The sequence below is a fragment of the Tympanuchus pallidicinctus genome, unplaced genomic scaffold (genome assembly GCF_026119805.1).
Source record: "Tympanuchus pallidicinctus isolate F22 unplaced genomic scaffold, pur_lepc_1.0 scaffold29, whole genome shotgun sequence".
Taxonomy (NCBI): Eukaryota; Metazoa; Chordata; class Aves; order Galliformes; family Phasianidae; genus Tympanuchus; species Tympanuchus pallidicinctus.
In genome coordinates, this window is record NW_026294746.1 from 1,438,595 (window position 1) to 1,455,277 (window position 16,683).

Genomic DNA, 16,683 nt, shown 5'->3' on the forward strand with positions numbered 1-16,683 from the left:
TTATGCTTACAGTTCCTTAAAAGTGAACTTTCATGAACTCATTTCACTTACATAAACAGAATGACCATCCTTGGACTCAGAAGTTCACAGTACAGCTGACTTGTAGTAACTTTGTAAGATTGTTTCCTTATTCACAACACAGTATTAATGCCAAGCAAACAGAGGCAGAAACATACACAGACAGATTCAGGCTGCAGAAGTTTCTAATTCTGCCTTTATTATTATTATCAATCACACATTGAAAAACAGATTTTGCAGAATCACCCTTCCTGATGAGTTGAAAAGCCAGCAGTCCTGCTGCTCCACACGACTCAGATTTCCACCCCCCCTCCCAAAGCCCGTCTGCACCCCTAAGGAAAAGCCCTGTAAACAACCTGAAGTTCATCAGCACTGAATTCCAAGACAAAGGAGTTTCTTGATAGGTTATTTATTAATTGTTAAAAGCAGACAAAGGAGACCATCTCACAACCATTGGGGCAGAAATCCTTCTCTTCCTCATTCAGTTGCTTTCTCCCAGAGAATTACAGCTGCTCTGACTTTCCATTCCTGTGAAAATTCACTGCAGAACACCTGAGTGTCACCAGATCTGCTACTGATCTGCTGTTCCGGATTACCTCTCCTCCTTCTGTCTGTTTCCTCTTCAGTAAAAATCCACTCGTAAAAGTATTATTAATGAGATTAATTAAGCTTTTGGCTCTACTCTTTGCTCCGATGTGCAGCTCTTAACAAAATCTGTTGAATTATTTGATCCACAGCTTCCTTTATCATAACACCCAGAATACCTCAACTCCCCAGATCTGCAAGAGATATAAACTGTAATAATTGAGATGCAGAATGAAAAACACAATTGTGTGGATTTATAGCATATTAACTACCCAGGATGGTTTCTTTTTTTTTCCTAGAGTGTGCAACATTATTGCTCCCTGGAATCAAAGAATTCACAGTGCAAAAGCCAAAACTAAATAATAATTTAAAAAAAAAAAAAAAAAAAAAAGATAAAACAAAGAAATTAGAGTGCTTTTACTCTTCCAAGCAAAACTGTGAGTTTCTCATTAAATATAACAACGTATTCATTCATTATGTATTATTCATTCTTTGGATTTGCATTTTCTTGTGCTGAACTCCACATTATTGTTAAAACAAAACCTGCTTTTTCCCTGTCCTCCACAGTTCTCCATGGGAGCTGGAAATCTTCACAAAGGAGTTTTCTTGTCTCTCTTCAGAAACTCATTAGAGCCAGTGAAAGCTGTTTGAGGCTCCTTTTTTGAAGACCTGCTAGGGTTTTTTGGAAGAAAACAGTCTGTACCGAGGGCTTCAGCTCCCCCACAGTGGCACTGGATGCAGCTGTTCAAAGCCCCATTGTAGGAACTGCTGAAAGGACCATAAGAAATCGAGTTGCAGCCCTAACTCTAAGTTCATCAGAGTGACACTTCTCAGAGGCCAAGCCCTCAGTGTGAGAATTTACAACAGCACACCACAAAGGGTCTCATCCCTCCACTCTTGCCCCCAAAGGTTTGCTGCTGCAGGAAACCACCGTGGTTGCAAAAATCAGCAACCACAGCAAAAACAAAAAGCATTCAGCACAGATAAAACAGGACTGGTCTCCTCACCCCCACTTTTCTACTCTGTCCCCCCTCTGCCTAGGTTAGTAACCCTGCCTTGGTACCCTCTGTCCACATTTCCCTTTATGCAGCTTGTGACCATGCGGGATAGCTGAACCAAGAGGTCAGATGGATGATGGTTCTGGAGTACACTGGGACACTCAGGATAAGAGTATCAGAGAAACTGACCACTGTCACTAAAGCTAAAGACTGATGTATACGTAACCTGAAGCAACCTGCTGCTACCACCAGCTCTGGTCAGGTAGGGGACAGGCAGGTGAGAGGGGTAGGAGAACCAGTAGAGGAGCCAATTTATGTTTCCCAGTAATGCTGCAAGGCCAAGCTACTCCTTATGTCTCCCACTGAGACACAGAACACCAAAAAGCCGCAGTAAGATTAAAACAGCAGGATTTGTTTCAGCTGCAAAAGCAAGTGCCCCAGCTCCTAGCTCTGGGGATGCAGCGCGATCCAACCAGCTGACTGCTGTGCACAAGTCACTGGCAGGCTCCTGCTGGCCCTAAGGTAGGTCCTGGCAATGTCTTCATAACCAAATCTCAAGCAAGTTTTAAAGACGGTGTCCTAATCTAGCACTGCTATTAACAAGAATTAAAAAAATGCGAAGAAAGAAAAACAGATTTCAATGCAGCTAGCATTGCTGGCCAAATATTCTCACCTGTCTGGCTTGATTCTCTCAGGAGCAGCACAGCTGTAACCACACTGAACATAAAGTGAAGTCCTTTGTCCATTGCAGCAGAAATAGTTACCGTTTAGAGAAAACTTCCTGTGGAAGTTAAAGGAAAATCATTAATACTGGTTTTATGATTCCTCAGTGCTGAGTTAGATCAGTACATCTTGGATTTTCTGCATCTCAATTCTGAAGAGTTCCAATTCAAACAAGGTCACATCTGAGACCAAATAGAACAAACATTAAAGAACAGGTCATAGGGAACACTTTAGTGCTGAAAAATGATGTGATGAACACATGAAGTGGATGTATCCACTGCCTGTTGCACTGTATCTTTCCCAGCCAGCTCCCTACAGAGGAGAGGCAATGTCTCCTCAGGTGCAGGGTCAGTGTGCAGGCATCGATAACCAGGAGATTTTTCAGGAGGTCCTCATTTCAGAGACATAAAAGCAGAATGTTAAATTTCCCTTTTTTGGGTTGCAGAGGAAAAAAGAAGCAGGCATGATGCACTTGAGCCAGCAAGGAACAGCTGTTCTGTTTTGTTTTCTGGTAAATTTAACCAGTAAATTATTGCTACTTTTTCAATATGATTGAGAATGTAACTATGAAATGATCTTTACAAAGATTAAAAAAAAAAAAAAAGCTATTCTGAGCTGGTAATAAAAATGAAAGAGTTGTTATCACACTGGCTGTCTAAAAAAAAAAAAAAAAAAAAAAAAGGCATACATTTGTGCAAAATGAGCATTTTTGCAAAGGCAAATGTACTTCCTTAACTCTGTGTTGGTACCAAGATAATTTAAGGATAAATGGAATCACCTACAGGGAGAATAATGGGAGGACAGATGACTTCAGTGCCTTCCAACCTGTAAGGATCTGCTCAGCTGCTGCTTAAATGAACCACTGCAACACCCCTTCACCACCTACTGAACAAAGTACCACAACAAGTTTTACAGCAAAACAAAGTAAGGATTTATGATGTTACTTCGCTAGAATTGGCTCTAGAAATTTCTGAGTCTTTCAAAATATGAAGAAAAAAGGACATTACCCCTCAGCCACTCTTCTGCACACAGTGCTGAAGGGAGACATTAGAATTAAACCGAGCAGTAGAAAAGATGAACAGCCATCAGCAAAAAAGGTGACAGCCTGTTGCACACGAGCTCCAATCTTTGCCAGCTACAAGCACAGCAGTGATTGAAGGCAGCATCTCACTTACAGCAATTCCTTCAGCCTCTCCTAGCTTGGTCTGTCTGACTGGGTCCCAGCAGCAGCACGTCGATGGGCAGGCAAATGAAGTGCTGGAGCAGAACGCTGGCTGCATCCACGCCGTTATAAGGAGAGCGGGAGGAGCCAGGCGCGGGGCTGCTGCGGAAGGACGTGCCAGCAGGCAGCGCAGGCTGCGGAGCACCTTGCATTGGGACAGAGGAAGGGAGCACCCAGCAAAAGAAGTTTGGAAGCAGGTTATTCCGGCTGCTCGATACTACACTGAGACTCGGCAAGTACAAATAGCTCTGCCTGGCCTGCAGTGCGGTCCTGTAAAAGCCTTCCTTCTGCAGAACCTTGCCCTGTTCAGCTGTGCCCACCTCCCCTGCCTACTCCTGCTGCTAGCTGAAGGCTTTCTCCGTGCTGTGATTCTCAGATCGGTTGGGAGATTCAGGTACAACATCAGAACCCTCGCAAACCAGTTACATACAGTACTATTTCCTCATATCCCAGAATGCTGAAGAAAGGTCTGAGCTTCAAGGTAAACCACAGACTCTGGGTTGTACAGAACTGTGTACACAGACATGAAATTCCTGACCCCTTCATCCTTCCACTTACAATCTCCACTTCAGAAGTGAGCTACATACAACCCTGCCAAACGGCTGACTCTATTGGGCCAGGTCATTTATAAACGCAGCATCAAGGCTCTGAAATTACAAAGGATTGCTTTCACAGGAATTCAGCAGAGTAAATCATTACAGCACATCCTGCAGGGGAGTTGGAACATGCCCACACTTGAGTAAGAAAAGAATTATTTCACATTTACTTGACTTTAAGCTCTGTCCATCATGGAAACGTCTCGGGCAGCTTGCACCTTCCTCCCTAAGCCCTTTCTATTCATGCCACTGAGTTAATCAATCATTAAATGTCAACTGGTCTTCAACAGTCAGAATTTGCTTACATTTCAATTGTTGAAATGCTTATAATAACATACTTGGTGATGCCAAAGTGGAAGGGTGGGACTCACAGTGCACTGCAGTGCAGGGGAGCTCCAAGATTACTTTTACTGCACGTCAGACCAAATGGTGCACATCATTCTTACAACATGAATTATGGCAAGGTGCTACACTATCAAAGATAAGCACATTCTTTCTATAGGACAAAACCAAAAAGATACCAGCAGATCAGCTCGGATTTCTCTCAGATGCTCTGAACTGCTTACAGCTTCACTTCAGGTACTAGCTTTGGTAATTAGCACGATTTATTTTTCACTTTATGTGATAGCCACACTCTGGAGACTCAGGCAGAGCCTTGCACTTAGAGAGAGGTTGACAAAAATCAGACGATTTAAGGTTCTCAGCTGCTTCTCATGAATACTCTTCTAGGCTTTAGCAAGATGCACATTATGGTATGTGATTTTTCACAGCTGGCAGCTAATGATGGCTAAGCCACTAATAAGCTCAGCTACAAGCAGCTGTAAACATCTCAGCACTGTCAAAATAAGTTTTTACAGATACAATCAAATGTTCATCATCAGTGATCTTCAACACCAAGCTGGAGGAATACAGACCATAAACACCAAGGACAACCATGCACTGTCTGGACTCCTAAACTGACACTTTAATGAACTGAAAAACATTTGGGACAAGTCCGTGACCTCACAGGGAGAACTCAGGATGATGGAAGATGGCTGCTGTTACTCTACATGCCAGCAGGAACAGATACAAAATGGGCCTTCCCTAGAAAGAGCTACGATCATTACTGTTGCCTACAAAGCAAGATTATGAGGACCAAATACATCAGCATTAAAAACCCATTAAAGAGAGCTATGTGCTTGTTATGCACACTTCACTGAATTCTTACCTGCAGCTTTGGATGAGATAGAGCCAAGCAAATGCTTTCACATATCAGTTGAAGCTCCCTATATATGCTGCCTTTCTCTCTGAATTCTCTTTCGCCAGCTTGATTTTGAGATCTCCACTACTGCTCCAGTTCACGTAGGAAAAAACAAACAAACAGAATCTAAGTTTTGCTTACTGCTCTCGAGTTTGTTGTTGGGGGGTGGGGGGGGTAGGGAGCAAGACAAGAAAAGCCCTCTCCCAAACCTAAAAGATACTTAAAAACCTAACTGTGATACCAGTCAGCACCAATCTTTTCCCTCTGTTAATCAAACACTAAAAATTGGAAATAGAATACATTGATTGGCTAGATTATTACTTGTAATTATTCTTCAGAGCAAAATTACTCTGAAGCAGAAAGGATGAAGAACAAAAGTAAATTCCTGCTGCTCAGCAGTGTAGGTACCACAAAATAAATTCCATTCATATGAATACACAACACATCATTAATAGTCCTGTGCAGTGCAACAGAACAAGTTGGCAAGGCGGTTACCACTGATCTGCAAACAGGAGGACAAAATTCACATGTACCCTAGTAAGTTAAAGCCAATTGCTGCTTTTTAAAAGTGTGAAAAAGAGAGAGATTTTGAAGTGTTGCAAGGTGCATTAATTTAACAAGTATTGCTTAATCAATAAAAGATAAAAAAGCATTGTGGATTTGTCTTTGAAAAGAAAGAGACCTTTCACACATTAACCTTCTGAAGCTGTCAATTTGCATCTACTTTCTTGCTTTAAAGATAAAAAAAAGCAGCAACTCCCTGCAGCTCTTTGGCCCATAACTGAAGCATTACAGGCTTTCTTGTCTAAAGAATGTTAATGAAATTCACTTTGTTTTATGATACAGAGCAGGACTGATCTTGGCAGATCATACATTCTGCTGATGATTTACCTTTTTTTTTTTTTTCCTTCAGAGACTGCAAAGATATTGTAGATTTACTTCAGTGCACATTCCAAACCTTTGTTGCACAAACCTCAAGGGCCTCTCATCCAAATTATGAAGACAAGTAATGAAGATCAGAGCTAGGATGGAAAACTGCAGGAGCGTGTTCAGACAAAGCATCACTTAAAAATATTTCATCAGAGAATTTTACTCCTCCCAGCCCCCACTTCCTTGTTATGCTGAAATCATCACCCATAGTTAGCTGTACCTTTTGATATCTCAGGGTTGAAATATTTGTGACCAAATGCCAAGAACTCCCTTCTAGCCTCACATCCATAAGTGAACTGAAGAGCCTTCCAGGTAAGGGAGTGAACAAAGTAATGCACATTTTCACTGTGCACTTTGCTGGGACAGGAAGAGATTTTTTGCATAAGTATTTTCAGTCAGATTTTAAACAACCTCAGTGATGAAATAGGTCTATCTACCTTACGTGAGAAAATCAGTTTCTCTTTGTGTTGTTCTCTATGACATTCACTTCCTTGGCTGTCTCAGAATAGATCAGGTCCTTTGACAGCACGTGTTGGGCTACAAACTCCGTGACTCCCCCAAGAATTTTCATCCAAACAGTCCCTGCTGGCTGCCAACACCAGTTCAAAATCATCCACATGCTGTGTATCACGTCAGAATGCCAGTGTCTACCAATACTTGCACATGTTTTGGTGCACCAGAGAAAATTTGAGCAGGATCTGAACTGGATATCGTTCTGAAAAAAGAGTAAAATGAAATGTTACAACGGCATTAAAAAAGTGTTATGTTACAGCTAAACAGTCAACAGCTGGAAGATTAAATATGTTTATTTTAGTAGAACAAGGTGGTCTTACAAACAAATTTTTAGATTTTGCAATATACACAGAAGAATCATTACAAACAAAAGCAAAATATTTTCTCAATAATAGGGGCCCTATGCAGCTTGAAAATAAAATTAAACCTCTTTCTCTTTAAAATGCATCTCAGTAAACAATCTTCTCCATCACTGATAAAATACATCTATAATAAATGACTTTGGAGGGGGGAGATGGGATGGAGGAAAAAAAAAACATTAAAAAAATGGGGAGGAGAAATGGTTATTCTGTTTAGCTTGCTATATAACTCTAAATATGTTCATCTAAAAAAATTAAATATATATATTTTAAAACATATCATTGAAAATTTTGCATGGCAGTGCAATACAGAAGTAGTAAAATTCATCCAAAAAAGTGCTATGTACAGCAGCATTGTTAAAATACCATAAAGAAGGGATGGTTCTGTTTTCAAGAAAAGATCAGTGTGCTTTTTAGTCATTTCTGAATCAGTGTCAGAAGACGTTTCCTGCCTTTTTTGACTAATTCTCCCTTCTCATCTCATTCCCACAGATGATGTTTTGAGACAAGAAACAGTCACAGTTCAGTCTAAGTGTGTGCATGTGTACACATACAAGCAGACACATACCTGCATACACACAGAGGCATACATATATACTTTTTTATATATATATATAAAAACAAGTTTGGTTTAAAAAAAAAAAAAAGCATTCCTTTGGAACATGGCAACAGATTTTCTTTCTTCAAAGAGTGCGACAATATGGATTTTCATTGAAATAAGACTTTATCTACTATATTATTAATTAAGGAAAGAATTCCACTGCAATTTTGACCGTTTCCCAGATGCCTCCAGCTCTTCATGAGAACACCAAAACAAGCTACGTGATTTCAAATCCAGCCTCCTTTCACAGATACATAATTCATAAGAGTAACATTAGCTGTTGCTAACATCACTGACGTTTAACTGCTAGACAAAGCAATTAATGAAAGTAATAAGGAGCAAAAGTTTTGCACAGAGCAAGTTGCAAGTGCAAAGAAGTGGTCACACTGCAAAGGAGGCCAGATTTGAGGCTGGAAAAAAAGTAACAAAAAAAGGAGGTCAGGTCATTAAGACTGTAAAAATATGTCTCTGATTTCACTTGGTTGATCGAATTCCACAGACGGGTGACAAGTCGAACACTCATCTATTCTTCTGGAGTCAGGATCTTAAGTGTCTTTGCCATCTAGGGAAGGCCAGGAAGCACTAAGCCATACAAGGATATTTTGTGCCTCTCAGGTCACTATGTTTTGTCTTGAATGTAAACATCACCTTACTCAGTGCCCTCTAGAATTACAGTTTCAGCATAAAGAAGACTTCTGTGTCAGTATTATAGTCAGTTTGGTTCTTAGGCTGGGATGTAAACACAGCAGGAGAAGCTATATCCATACAGACTGCTTTTGAAACGCTGCAGGCCCCCTCTGGATTTCCTCTCTCTTCAATGGGACTCCCACTGAGCTGGCCCAGGCTTTGCAGTCGCTGTCTCTCCTGAGCTTGCTTGGCCCTGTTGGCAATGTACCGCACCCTGCTCTGACTGCGAGATGATGACCTGCGAAGGAGTCCTAAGCTCTCCGCTTCCTCTTCAGATTCAGTTGGATCCAGACTGATGGGGGAAGTGATATCATTTTCCTGCTGAAAGGCTGTTAGCTTCTTCAGCTGCTCAGTCAATTCATCCTGGGGTCTGACAGAGGTTCTCAGACCTGCAGAGCGGCGCTGCTCACGCATTGATCGAGTGACAAAACTCCTGCTGATGCTACGATATTTGCTTTCAAAAGTGCACACAATGTCATCAGAGGTAAGGTCTCCAAGACTCTTGGATTTCACCTGGTTATTCCCAACCTTATCCTGTGCTTTGGATTTGTTAGAAGATTGCCTGAGACTTTCTATGTACAGCCTGCTCCAGGTATGCCTCCTAGGAATGGATGAGAATGCATCCTGAGGACTCCTTGCAAGAGGACGGGGGCATAATTCATCCGCTGGCAGCTGGTCAGACCTCAGGTTAGGATTGGATTTACTCTTGCTCACTATTGGCATTTCATTACCTGACGTTGTAGCAGACCGTGGGCGAATACCCCTTCTCATGGTAAGGGGCTCAAAGTTCTCATGCCGGATGCCAAGATCTGGAAGGCTTTTGCGAGCTAGATTAGGTAGAGAGAGATCTATCACAGTGTCATTGGAGGACATGCTGGAAGAGGAAGACATGCTGTCACGATGATTGCTGCAATCTAGCTTGCTCCAGATCCGGTCATTAACAGTAGCATCAAAGTATACTTCTGCTGCTGGAGATAGGCTACTTGGATTTTTTATTACAGCTGAGGAGTCTGACTTTTTCAGCCCTTCACTCTTTGACTTCCTTATTAACATGTAAGAGCTCGTCTGAGAAACAGGTAGAGCCTGTGAAGCCTGGGCTTTCTGGAAAATATCTGGAGACAAAGTTGGATGTGAGCCATTAATCACATTGTTTTGCTGCAGGACAGCTGCTGCACCAGGCTTTTGGCTTTTCAATACAGCAGCGGTTTTCAAGTCTTTCAATACCTGCCCTGTTTGGTCTTTCTGCTTCTGGCAGTTTTCAACAGGCTGGCCAGCACTCTGAGCTTCTGCCACCCCCAGCCAGGCTTTCTGAGGATGCGCTGCCAAATTAACTTGATCTTCAGCTTCACTGCATGCCTGTGTCCAACCATTTTCTTCTTTGAGAAGTCCTGCCACGCTTGTCCTCTCATTGTCTTGGACTAAGGCATTGATGTCAGCTGCTTTTGTGGCTGTCTGCATCTGGTCTTCTGCAGCCAAATTTGGTCTTTGTTCTCTAGTGAGCAGAGGTTCTGGAGGCCGGTTTGATGGGTTGCTCCCTTTTGTTTGAGATTCACTGGAATGATCAGACATAGATCCTTCTTCAGAATCACTGTAAGGAGTAATGGGTAGAGGAAAGAAGAGGCTGGCATGATGGCTTTCATTTGCAATAACAGGCTCTTCAGTGATGGTTTCTAGGCTGCATAAAGAAGTGACTGACCTCTGCATCGAGAAATGGCTGACATCTACTTGGAAACATGAAAGAAGAAAAAGAAACAAACAAGAAAAACAGAGATATTGGGTTAATTAGCTATTATGAACTCCAGTTTAAACTGCAGATTTATCCTTTATAGGGCATCCTTTTGCTTTTAAGGTAGGAACTGCATATATTAATAATGGTGTTTTTTTAAATAACTGATGATTTCAAATGCCTAGCAAAGGCAGCAACATTTTTGGTTCTTTCTGTTTGAGCTGCCCAAAAAAGCAGTTGCTTCTGAAAAAACCCAGTCCACGCATGCTAGGAACATAGCATTTTTCTGATTGTCTTAATCAAAGAACAACTGTATCCATCCGTTTCTTTGTGTCTTTGGATCCTCTATTAGAATCTAACTTCTTCCTCCACCATTCAGCACCAGCTGCAGTGCTCCTTTCCTTCTTTCCAGCACTCAAGCATGACAGTACGTCAGACCATAATCAGGTCGCTTATAATCATCAGAACACCTTCAGTAAGCAATAGATGTGATCTTAATAATCAGTTAGTCAAAGAAGAGAAACATCATAGGACTTCTGGAGCAGTTTACAAAGTGAAACAATGTGAATACATTCTATATAATGTAGTCAATGTGCTTTTAAAAGACAAAAAAAAAGCTTTAAAAAGTAACTTTGTTTTCCTAAGAGTTTGCCATTTCTTCTTCATAAGACAATACAGAGATGCATGCTTCATGAATACCAGGCTCACAATACAATCCTAATGAATCATTACATCCATTGTACTACCTGAAAAAAAAAAAAGCACTCCATCTGCAATGTTCCTATTCTGTACCCTAAGAACTGGAGCATTCATGCCAAAAACACTACTTCCCATGTCTCCAAAGCACAAGGCAAACATGCTTCAAAATAAAAAGCAAACAGAAGTACAGGCAACAAGGTGCTTGAATCAGTGACACTCACTTGACAGTTACCTTTAACTTGCTTGTCCTTTCAGTTCTTAACTAGAGAGGGAGAGTGTGCATGTAGAATAATAGGACAGAACAGAGGAAAAATCCAGTTAATGTAGGGAAGGCAGGTGCAGGTAACAGGATAAATTAGTGCTGAGGGAGGGAAGGGAGACAGACAAATCTCCAAACATTTCTGTAGGATTCTAAGAATTTCTGACCAACCAGAGCATTTAATAGAATCCATAAATGGACAGATATTAAATCCACTGTTTTGCTTTAGAATAATATAAGACAATTTTTGCTACTGTTCAAGAAAAGAAACAGAAACGTAATATGAATTTGTTGACACTAGTCATAAAGAAAGCATCTTGATTGCTGAAGGCTTACATGCACATAAGCCCATCCACCACTCACAGAACAGCCAAATTTTCAAAATCTGGAGGAGTCCAGAGCTGGCCACAGCAGTGAGCTCTTCCTCTCCCCATGCAGGCCAGGTCACCTGAACAGATTACAGCACAATCACAAAGCAAAATACCAGAAACTGTAATGCAGTTGCCATAAAGGAGACAAACTAGAGACTATACCTTCCTGTCTCACTGTTGCTGCACATCCCATCACCAGAATGTTAATTATGAAATACAGCCATATTAGGCTGATGTTACTGGTTTCCTTGGTGCCTTGGCCCAAGGCACTAAAATAGCAGGAGGATGGGGAAAGCGTGCTGTTTGCACAGTGTTTGTCACTGGACCATTGGCATTCAGTCAGAGTGACTATTTCACCATTTTAAAGGTTTGCTGGTTCCATGCTTGAGAAGTCAGATGGATTTAATCAAATTTCAAGCGTATCACAATATTTATTTAGTGACTTAAGGGGCTAGCAGGGGAGCTGGCACTGATAATGGGAAATGGTTCCTTATGTCACACTACTCAGAGCTTATGAAAAGCCCAATGCCAATAATTTAGGCATAGGAAGGGTTCTGCTGCCCTGGATTAACTTCAAGTCACAGGAATTGGCAAAGTTCTTTCTCTCCTTCCCACTACCCTGGTATCCTCCTAAAAGCTCAAAGCAGATAAAAAGAGTCAAAAACAGAGAGAGAATGAGAAACCGTAGATGTCCAATTAAATCATATTGGTTAAAGAAATAAAATATTTTAAATATCTATCTGAGGCTTTCAGAGCTCATTGTAAGAGAACAGCCAGAATCTGTTACTAAAAGAAGGACTCTGTCACAAACATACAGTTTGTGAGTAAAGATACAGTGACAGACATCCCAGAGACCACATGCATACGCCTGGCTTGAAACAACAATATAATAAAATGCTGTAGCTTAAATAATCTTCCTTTAAATGGATGAATTTTACATTGCAGTAGAGAAATGTTAACAGTCGGCACTGCTTGGCTCACGTCAAGTAACATCAGATCACACACCTCATCTGCTTTGTATTATGTAACTGGGCCCTCAGGTCACAGTCCAATTATATATGTAACATTAAGCACGTCTAGAAATGCTTGCTTACTGGAGACTTGTATCTATAGGACCAGAGTGATCTCTTGAATAACCCAGACTAGAGAATTCCCTGAACTGATGTCAGCAATTGACACAATAAATTGCAAGTTCTCTGAGGAAGGAATTTTGTTTGATTGTTTAAAAAAAAAAAAAAAAAAAAAGCACATTAGATATCAGTTCTGTTGTGGTTTTTGCTCAGTAAAACACAAATGTTGATGATGGAAATAACATTTGTTAAAACAGATTCCCTATGTTCAATCTCTACTTAATGCTCTGGTTTGGATCTTAAAATTTGCTTAGTATCATACCACATCCACTGAAAAAAAAAAAAAAAAAAAAAGAAAAAAGAAAAAAAGGGGAAACAAAAAGCCCTGAACAAGCAATCCAAACATTCATGGACTATTGACAGCTTTTACTACTGCAGATGGACAACTAGGCGTGGGAAGGACTAGTCTAAACCAGGCACATCTATGAAAAAAAATAAAATAAAAATATTTATGCTTTTTTTTTTCTGTAATTGCTAAAAATAATAATAAAAAAAAGAGCTCTGGATAGCAAAACAGCACACAGGAGCTTCAAGGTAAAGATGCTATGCAGAAGCTGAGACAATGATGTGATCTAAGGTGGAGAAGGGTGAAGAAAATCTGGTCTTACCAGTAAAGAATATAGGGGATTTACTTCGAATTTCCTCCAATTTTTGAACGAATAAGGCATTCATTTCCCTCTGTAGGGTGCCCACTTGCCTTCGAGAAGTTTCAGAACAGCGCTTGGGAAATTCTGGGCTTCCAAGGCTTTCTAGACTGCTGGAGTTGGAGGATATAGAGCCATTGCTGGCTGCAACCAAGTTGATAGTGCTTCCATACTTGCCACCTGATTGGCACTGCCACCGCTGCCGGGAATGAGCCTTTATTCCATGACATTTAGATTCAACATTTTTCTTCCCTGAGGTCATGAAAGACTGGGTGCTCCTTGTTAGATCATCAGCATTTCCAGGGCTGCAAGACTGCAAATCTGACTGTGGTCTGGACTGAGCTTTAACACCCCAGTTTTCAAGCTCTAACCTCTCTTCTCCACTTATACTGTTATACTGATCATGGTGAAGCAAATCTTTAGCAATAGGCCTGGTAGGTTGGTCACTCCACTTGCTTTCTAGATCTGGGCTTTCTTTGGAACCAATCATGCATTTCATGCAGTTGGTGGCCACTCCAATCCTACCAGAGCTGTTGATGGCGCAGCGTGCAAAAACACTTTGCTTCTCACTCTGGTGCTCCCGGAGCCGGACCCTGTTAGACCTCTGTATGGGTTCACTGAAAGCAGCACCCCCTTGAGCACAACTCTGACTTTTGGCTTTATGAGAACTCTGGGCCTTACCTTTCAACCCTTTGCCTTGTATCTCCCCACTGGCACCATCCCTGGGAGCTGGTGACAGAGAAGCACTGTCTGACTCTTGCGCAAAGCAAGGCTGTGAGGCAGCTTCTGCTTCGTGGTCTTCACTGGCCCCTTCAGAGCTGTTGTCTTTTGTGTCAAAAACAATTTCAGGAAAGCCCTTCTTCTTCTTCTGGCTTTTGGTGGGTGCACTTGCTGTCCGTCTCAAGATGTGGCTGCTAAAGGAATGTTTGCGGTGGAGCTGACCAGCAGCATGACTGTCCAGGGAGGCCTGCTTTGGATTTCTGAGAAATAGGCCTTTTAGGCCCAGAGCTTGTTTGACCTGGAAAATTAAGAAAAAAAAAGTCCTTAACAGAAAATGGAAAGCTCTTCCTTTGGGCCCAGGAACTCAAGTTCAACGATCAAGTGACAAAATGATTCTATGATTCTATACTCGTGCACTGCACACACATGCACTTACACACAGAATATTCTGGTGTATTTCTGACATCAGCATATCAACTAAATCAAAAATGGGACAGGAAATAAAAATGTGAAAAATCAGCAGCAACTGTTTTGCACAATTTCACTTTTTGTGTGTGTGTTTACATAACATTTTCCAGCCAGGCTTATTTCTCTATTTGTCATAAATTTCTTATTAATTTATAGCTCCTTACAAGCATGCGTGTAAATAATCCCAAGGAATTAGCATAACAGAGGAATTAGGACATCCTAGTTCTTACACTGTGAACTCATGTTCTAACAAACTGCTCTATCAGAAAATACTAAACAACACTCAGGCTTCTATATCACACTGTAATTAAAATAAAGCTACAAACACCACTAGTTGATGTTATCCTCAAGTGCCATTACCAGCTTTGGGGCTTTGCTGAAGTTAAGACCTGCTGGCAAACAGAGTACTTAAAAAAAATATCTGAGCATGTTTTTCAATTAAAAAAAAATCCACCTGCAAATTCATGCAGCTAAATATGTTAGGATAAGGCCAATCAGAATTGTTGAAGAATTAAATTGAATTTGAAACACAGCGCTGAATTCTTCAGCTTATGTAGAACATCATATTTGTGCAAAACTGCACATTAGATGCTGACTCGTCTAATCTTTCCTGTCTCTTAAACTGGGAATGGTAACTAACACTCATATTTCAGACAAGAAATTTGCAGCATGCACCAGAGGTTCCAGCAGGAATAAAACAGGATGTTCTGAGAAAATGAGAGGAAGAAACTAAAAAAAAAGAAACAAAAAAATCAAACAAACGTCACACAAAACAAGCTGTAGAAATGGTGGCAATTTCAAAAGATATTTTAAAATCATCTTAACTTTACTTCTCATGCAATATCAGATGATTACAGAATTTAAATGATAGTGACATATTCAGCTAAGTATTATTTTTCTCTTATTATGTTATAGATCATGACAAATTTGATGCCAAAATCTTTACATCTTTGCATCTTTTATAGCTGTCAGGAAATACACAGTGGACATAAGAACATCATATATTGTTTTTCAGTATAAACAATACTGATTCCTCACTTAAGCAATATCACAAGAAGGAACTGAACTACACGTTTGACATGTGGTCTTCAAAATATTTCTCTTTCTACCTGTGCAATTACATTATGATCATTTCCTACCATACAATACATCCAAAGACACTCATGTATGTTTTCATCACTGAAGAAACACATCATAAACAGATGAAGTTAGTCACGTTGAAAATAGAGTACTTCATATACTTCAGTACTTAAGTATGAAATACAGAAGCACTGTTAAAGATTCCCCCACCATCATACAGTGATTCACATTTCAGTGAAACTAAAAGAATTTCAGCATTCCTGTAAACATTCCAGGTGTACTTGCCAACTTTTAAAGTTGATGTACGATAAAGAGTGGATTGGTCTTGATCCATGCATAGAGCCTCTTACAAGTAAAGCAGAGAAAGAAGCATGACCCTTCTAATCTACTTCGCCTTTGTTGCTTTTATTTTCCAGTTAGATTAGGATCTTAGTTAGATTAGGCAGTGGTTCACTTCCTTAAGCATAAAGAATGAATAAAAATATAGTACAGAAGCCTATAACTGAAAAGCATTGTAAGAAACCCATGGTAAATTTGATTGGCATTTATGCAGTTTACTTATCACATGCCAAAATCCACTGTGAGAAAGAGATAGCTAAAAAGCAACCTAGAATGGACTTCACAAACATACAGAGAGTAAGATAAAGAAGGCAGGGATTGTCTCTTTCCCATTTGTGGACAGAAGCAGTGCCAATAATAGCCAGCAAAGAAAATGTAATTGAAATATTAATAAGCATCCTGTGAGAGCCAGGCTATTTAACAGTCTGCTTGGATCAAAGTAGACTCAGCTTCCTCTAGGAAGCTTCAAAATGAGATTCTGCATTTGTTAAGCAGTGAGGAGAAAAATGTTCCGCTCCAATTGGTGAAAGTTGGCAAGTACACAAATTTATTGCTATAAAAGTCATACAATATAAATATTTGCAAAGTTAGGAAAAAAATGACACACGCATATACATATAATTAAAAACAAAAAAAGAAAAGCAGTAATGGAATGGGTGACAAGCAATGCAGGGCCCCAGGTATCATTCCTGATCACTTGGTGCATCTTTGTAAAGTTAGACACTATTGCTTGAATCAATTGACTGATTCAAGAATGCAGAGATAAATTTGGTTA

General features: G+C 40.4%; 2 protein-coding genes across 6 annotated transcripts in view; both read right to left on the bottom strand.

Annotated features, from left to right (window-relative positions):
- Window positions 1–6,957, bottom strand: part of LOC128085120 (probable glutamate receptor) — a 13,547-nt gene extending 6,590 nt beyond the window's left edge. Inside the window, exons 1-2 of one of the 2 annotated variants that reach the window (XM_052692122.1) lie at window positions 3,500–6,957; window positions 2,275–2,382 (exon numbers count right to left, since the gene is read on the bottom strand). In XM_052692122.1, coding sequence (XP_052548082.1) covers window positions 2,275–2,347 — 73 coding nt within the window. In that variant the 5' untranslated portion in view covers window positions 2,348–2,382; window positions 3,500–6,957. Of the gene's footprint in view, window positions 1–51; window positions 2,251–2,274; window positions 2,383–3,499 lie in introns of those variants that run through there. The other variant, XM_052692123.1, reaches the window with a different exon arrangement.
- Window positions 6,958–7,100: 143 nt separating this feature from the next.
- Window positions 7,101–16,683, bottom strand: part of PLCH2 (phospholipase C eta 2) — a 77,384-nt gene continuing 67,801 nt past the window's right edge. For 2 of the 4 annotated variants that reach the window (XM_052692115.1, XM_052692114.1), the window contains 2 exons: window positions 13,266–14,319; window positions 7,101–10,193 (listed from right to left, as the gene is read on the bottom strand). In XM_052692115.1, the coding sequence (XP_052548075.1) occupies window positions 8,455–10,193; window positions 13,266–14,319 (2,793 nt within the window). In that variant the 3' untranslated portion in view covers window positions 7,101–8,454. Of the gene's footprint in view, window positions 10,197–13,265; window positions 14,320–16,683 lie in introns of all 4 variants that reach the window. The other 2 variants (XM_052692118.1, XM_052692116.1) reach the window with 2 other exon arrangements.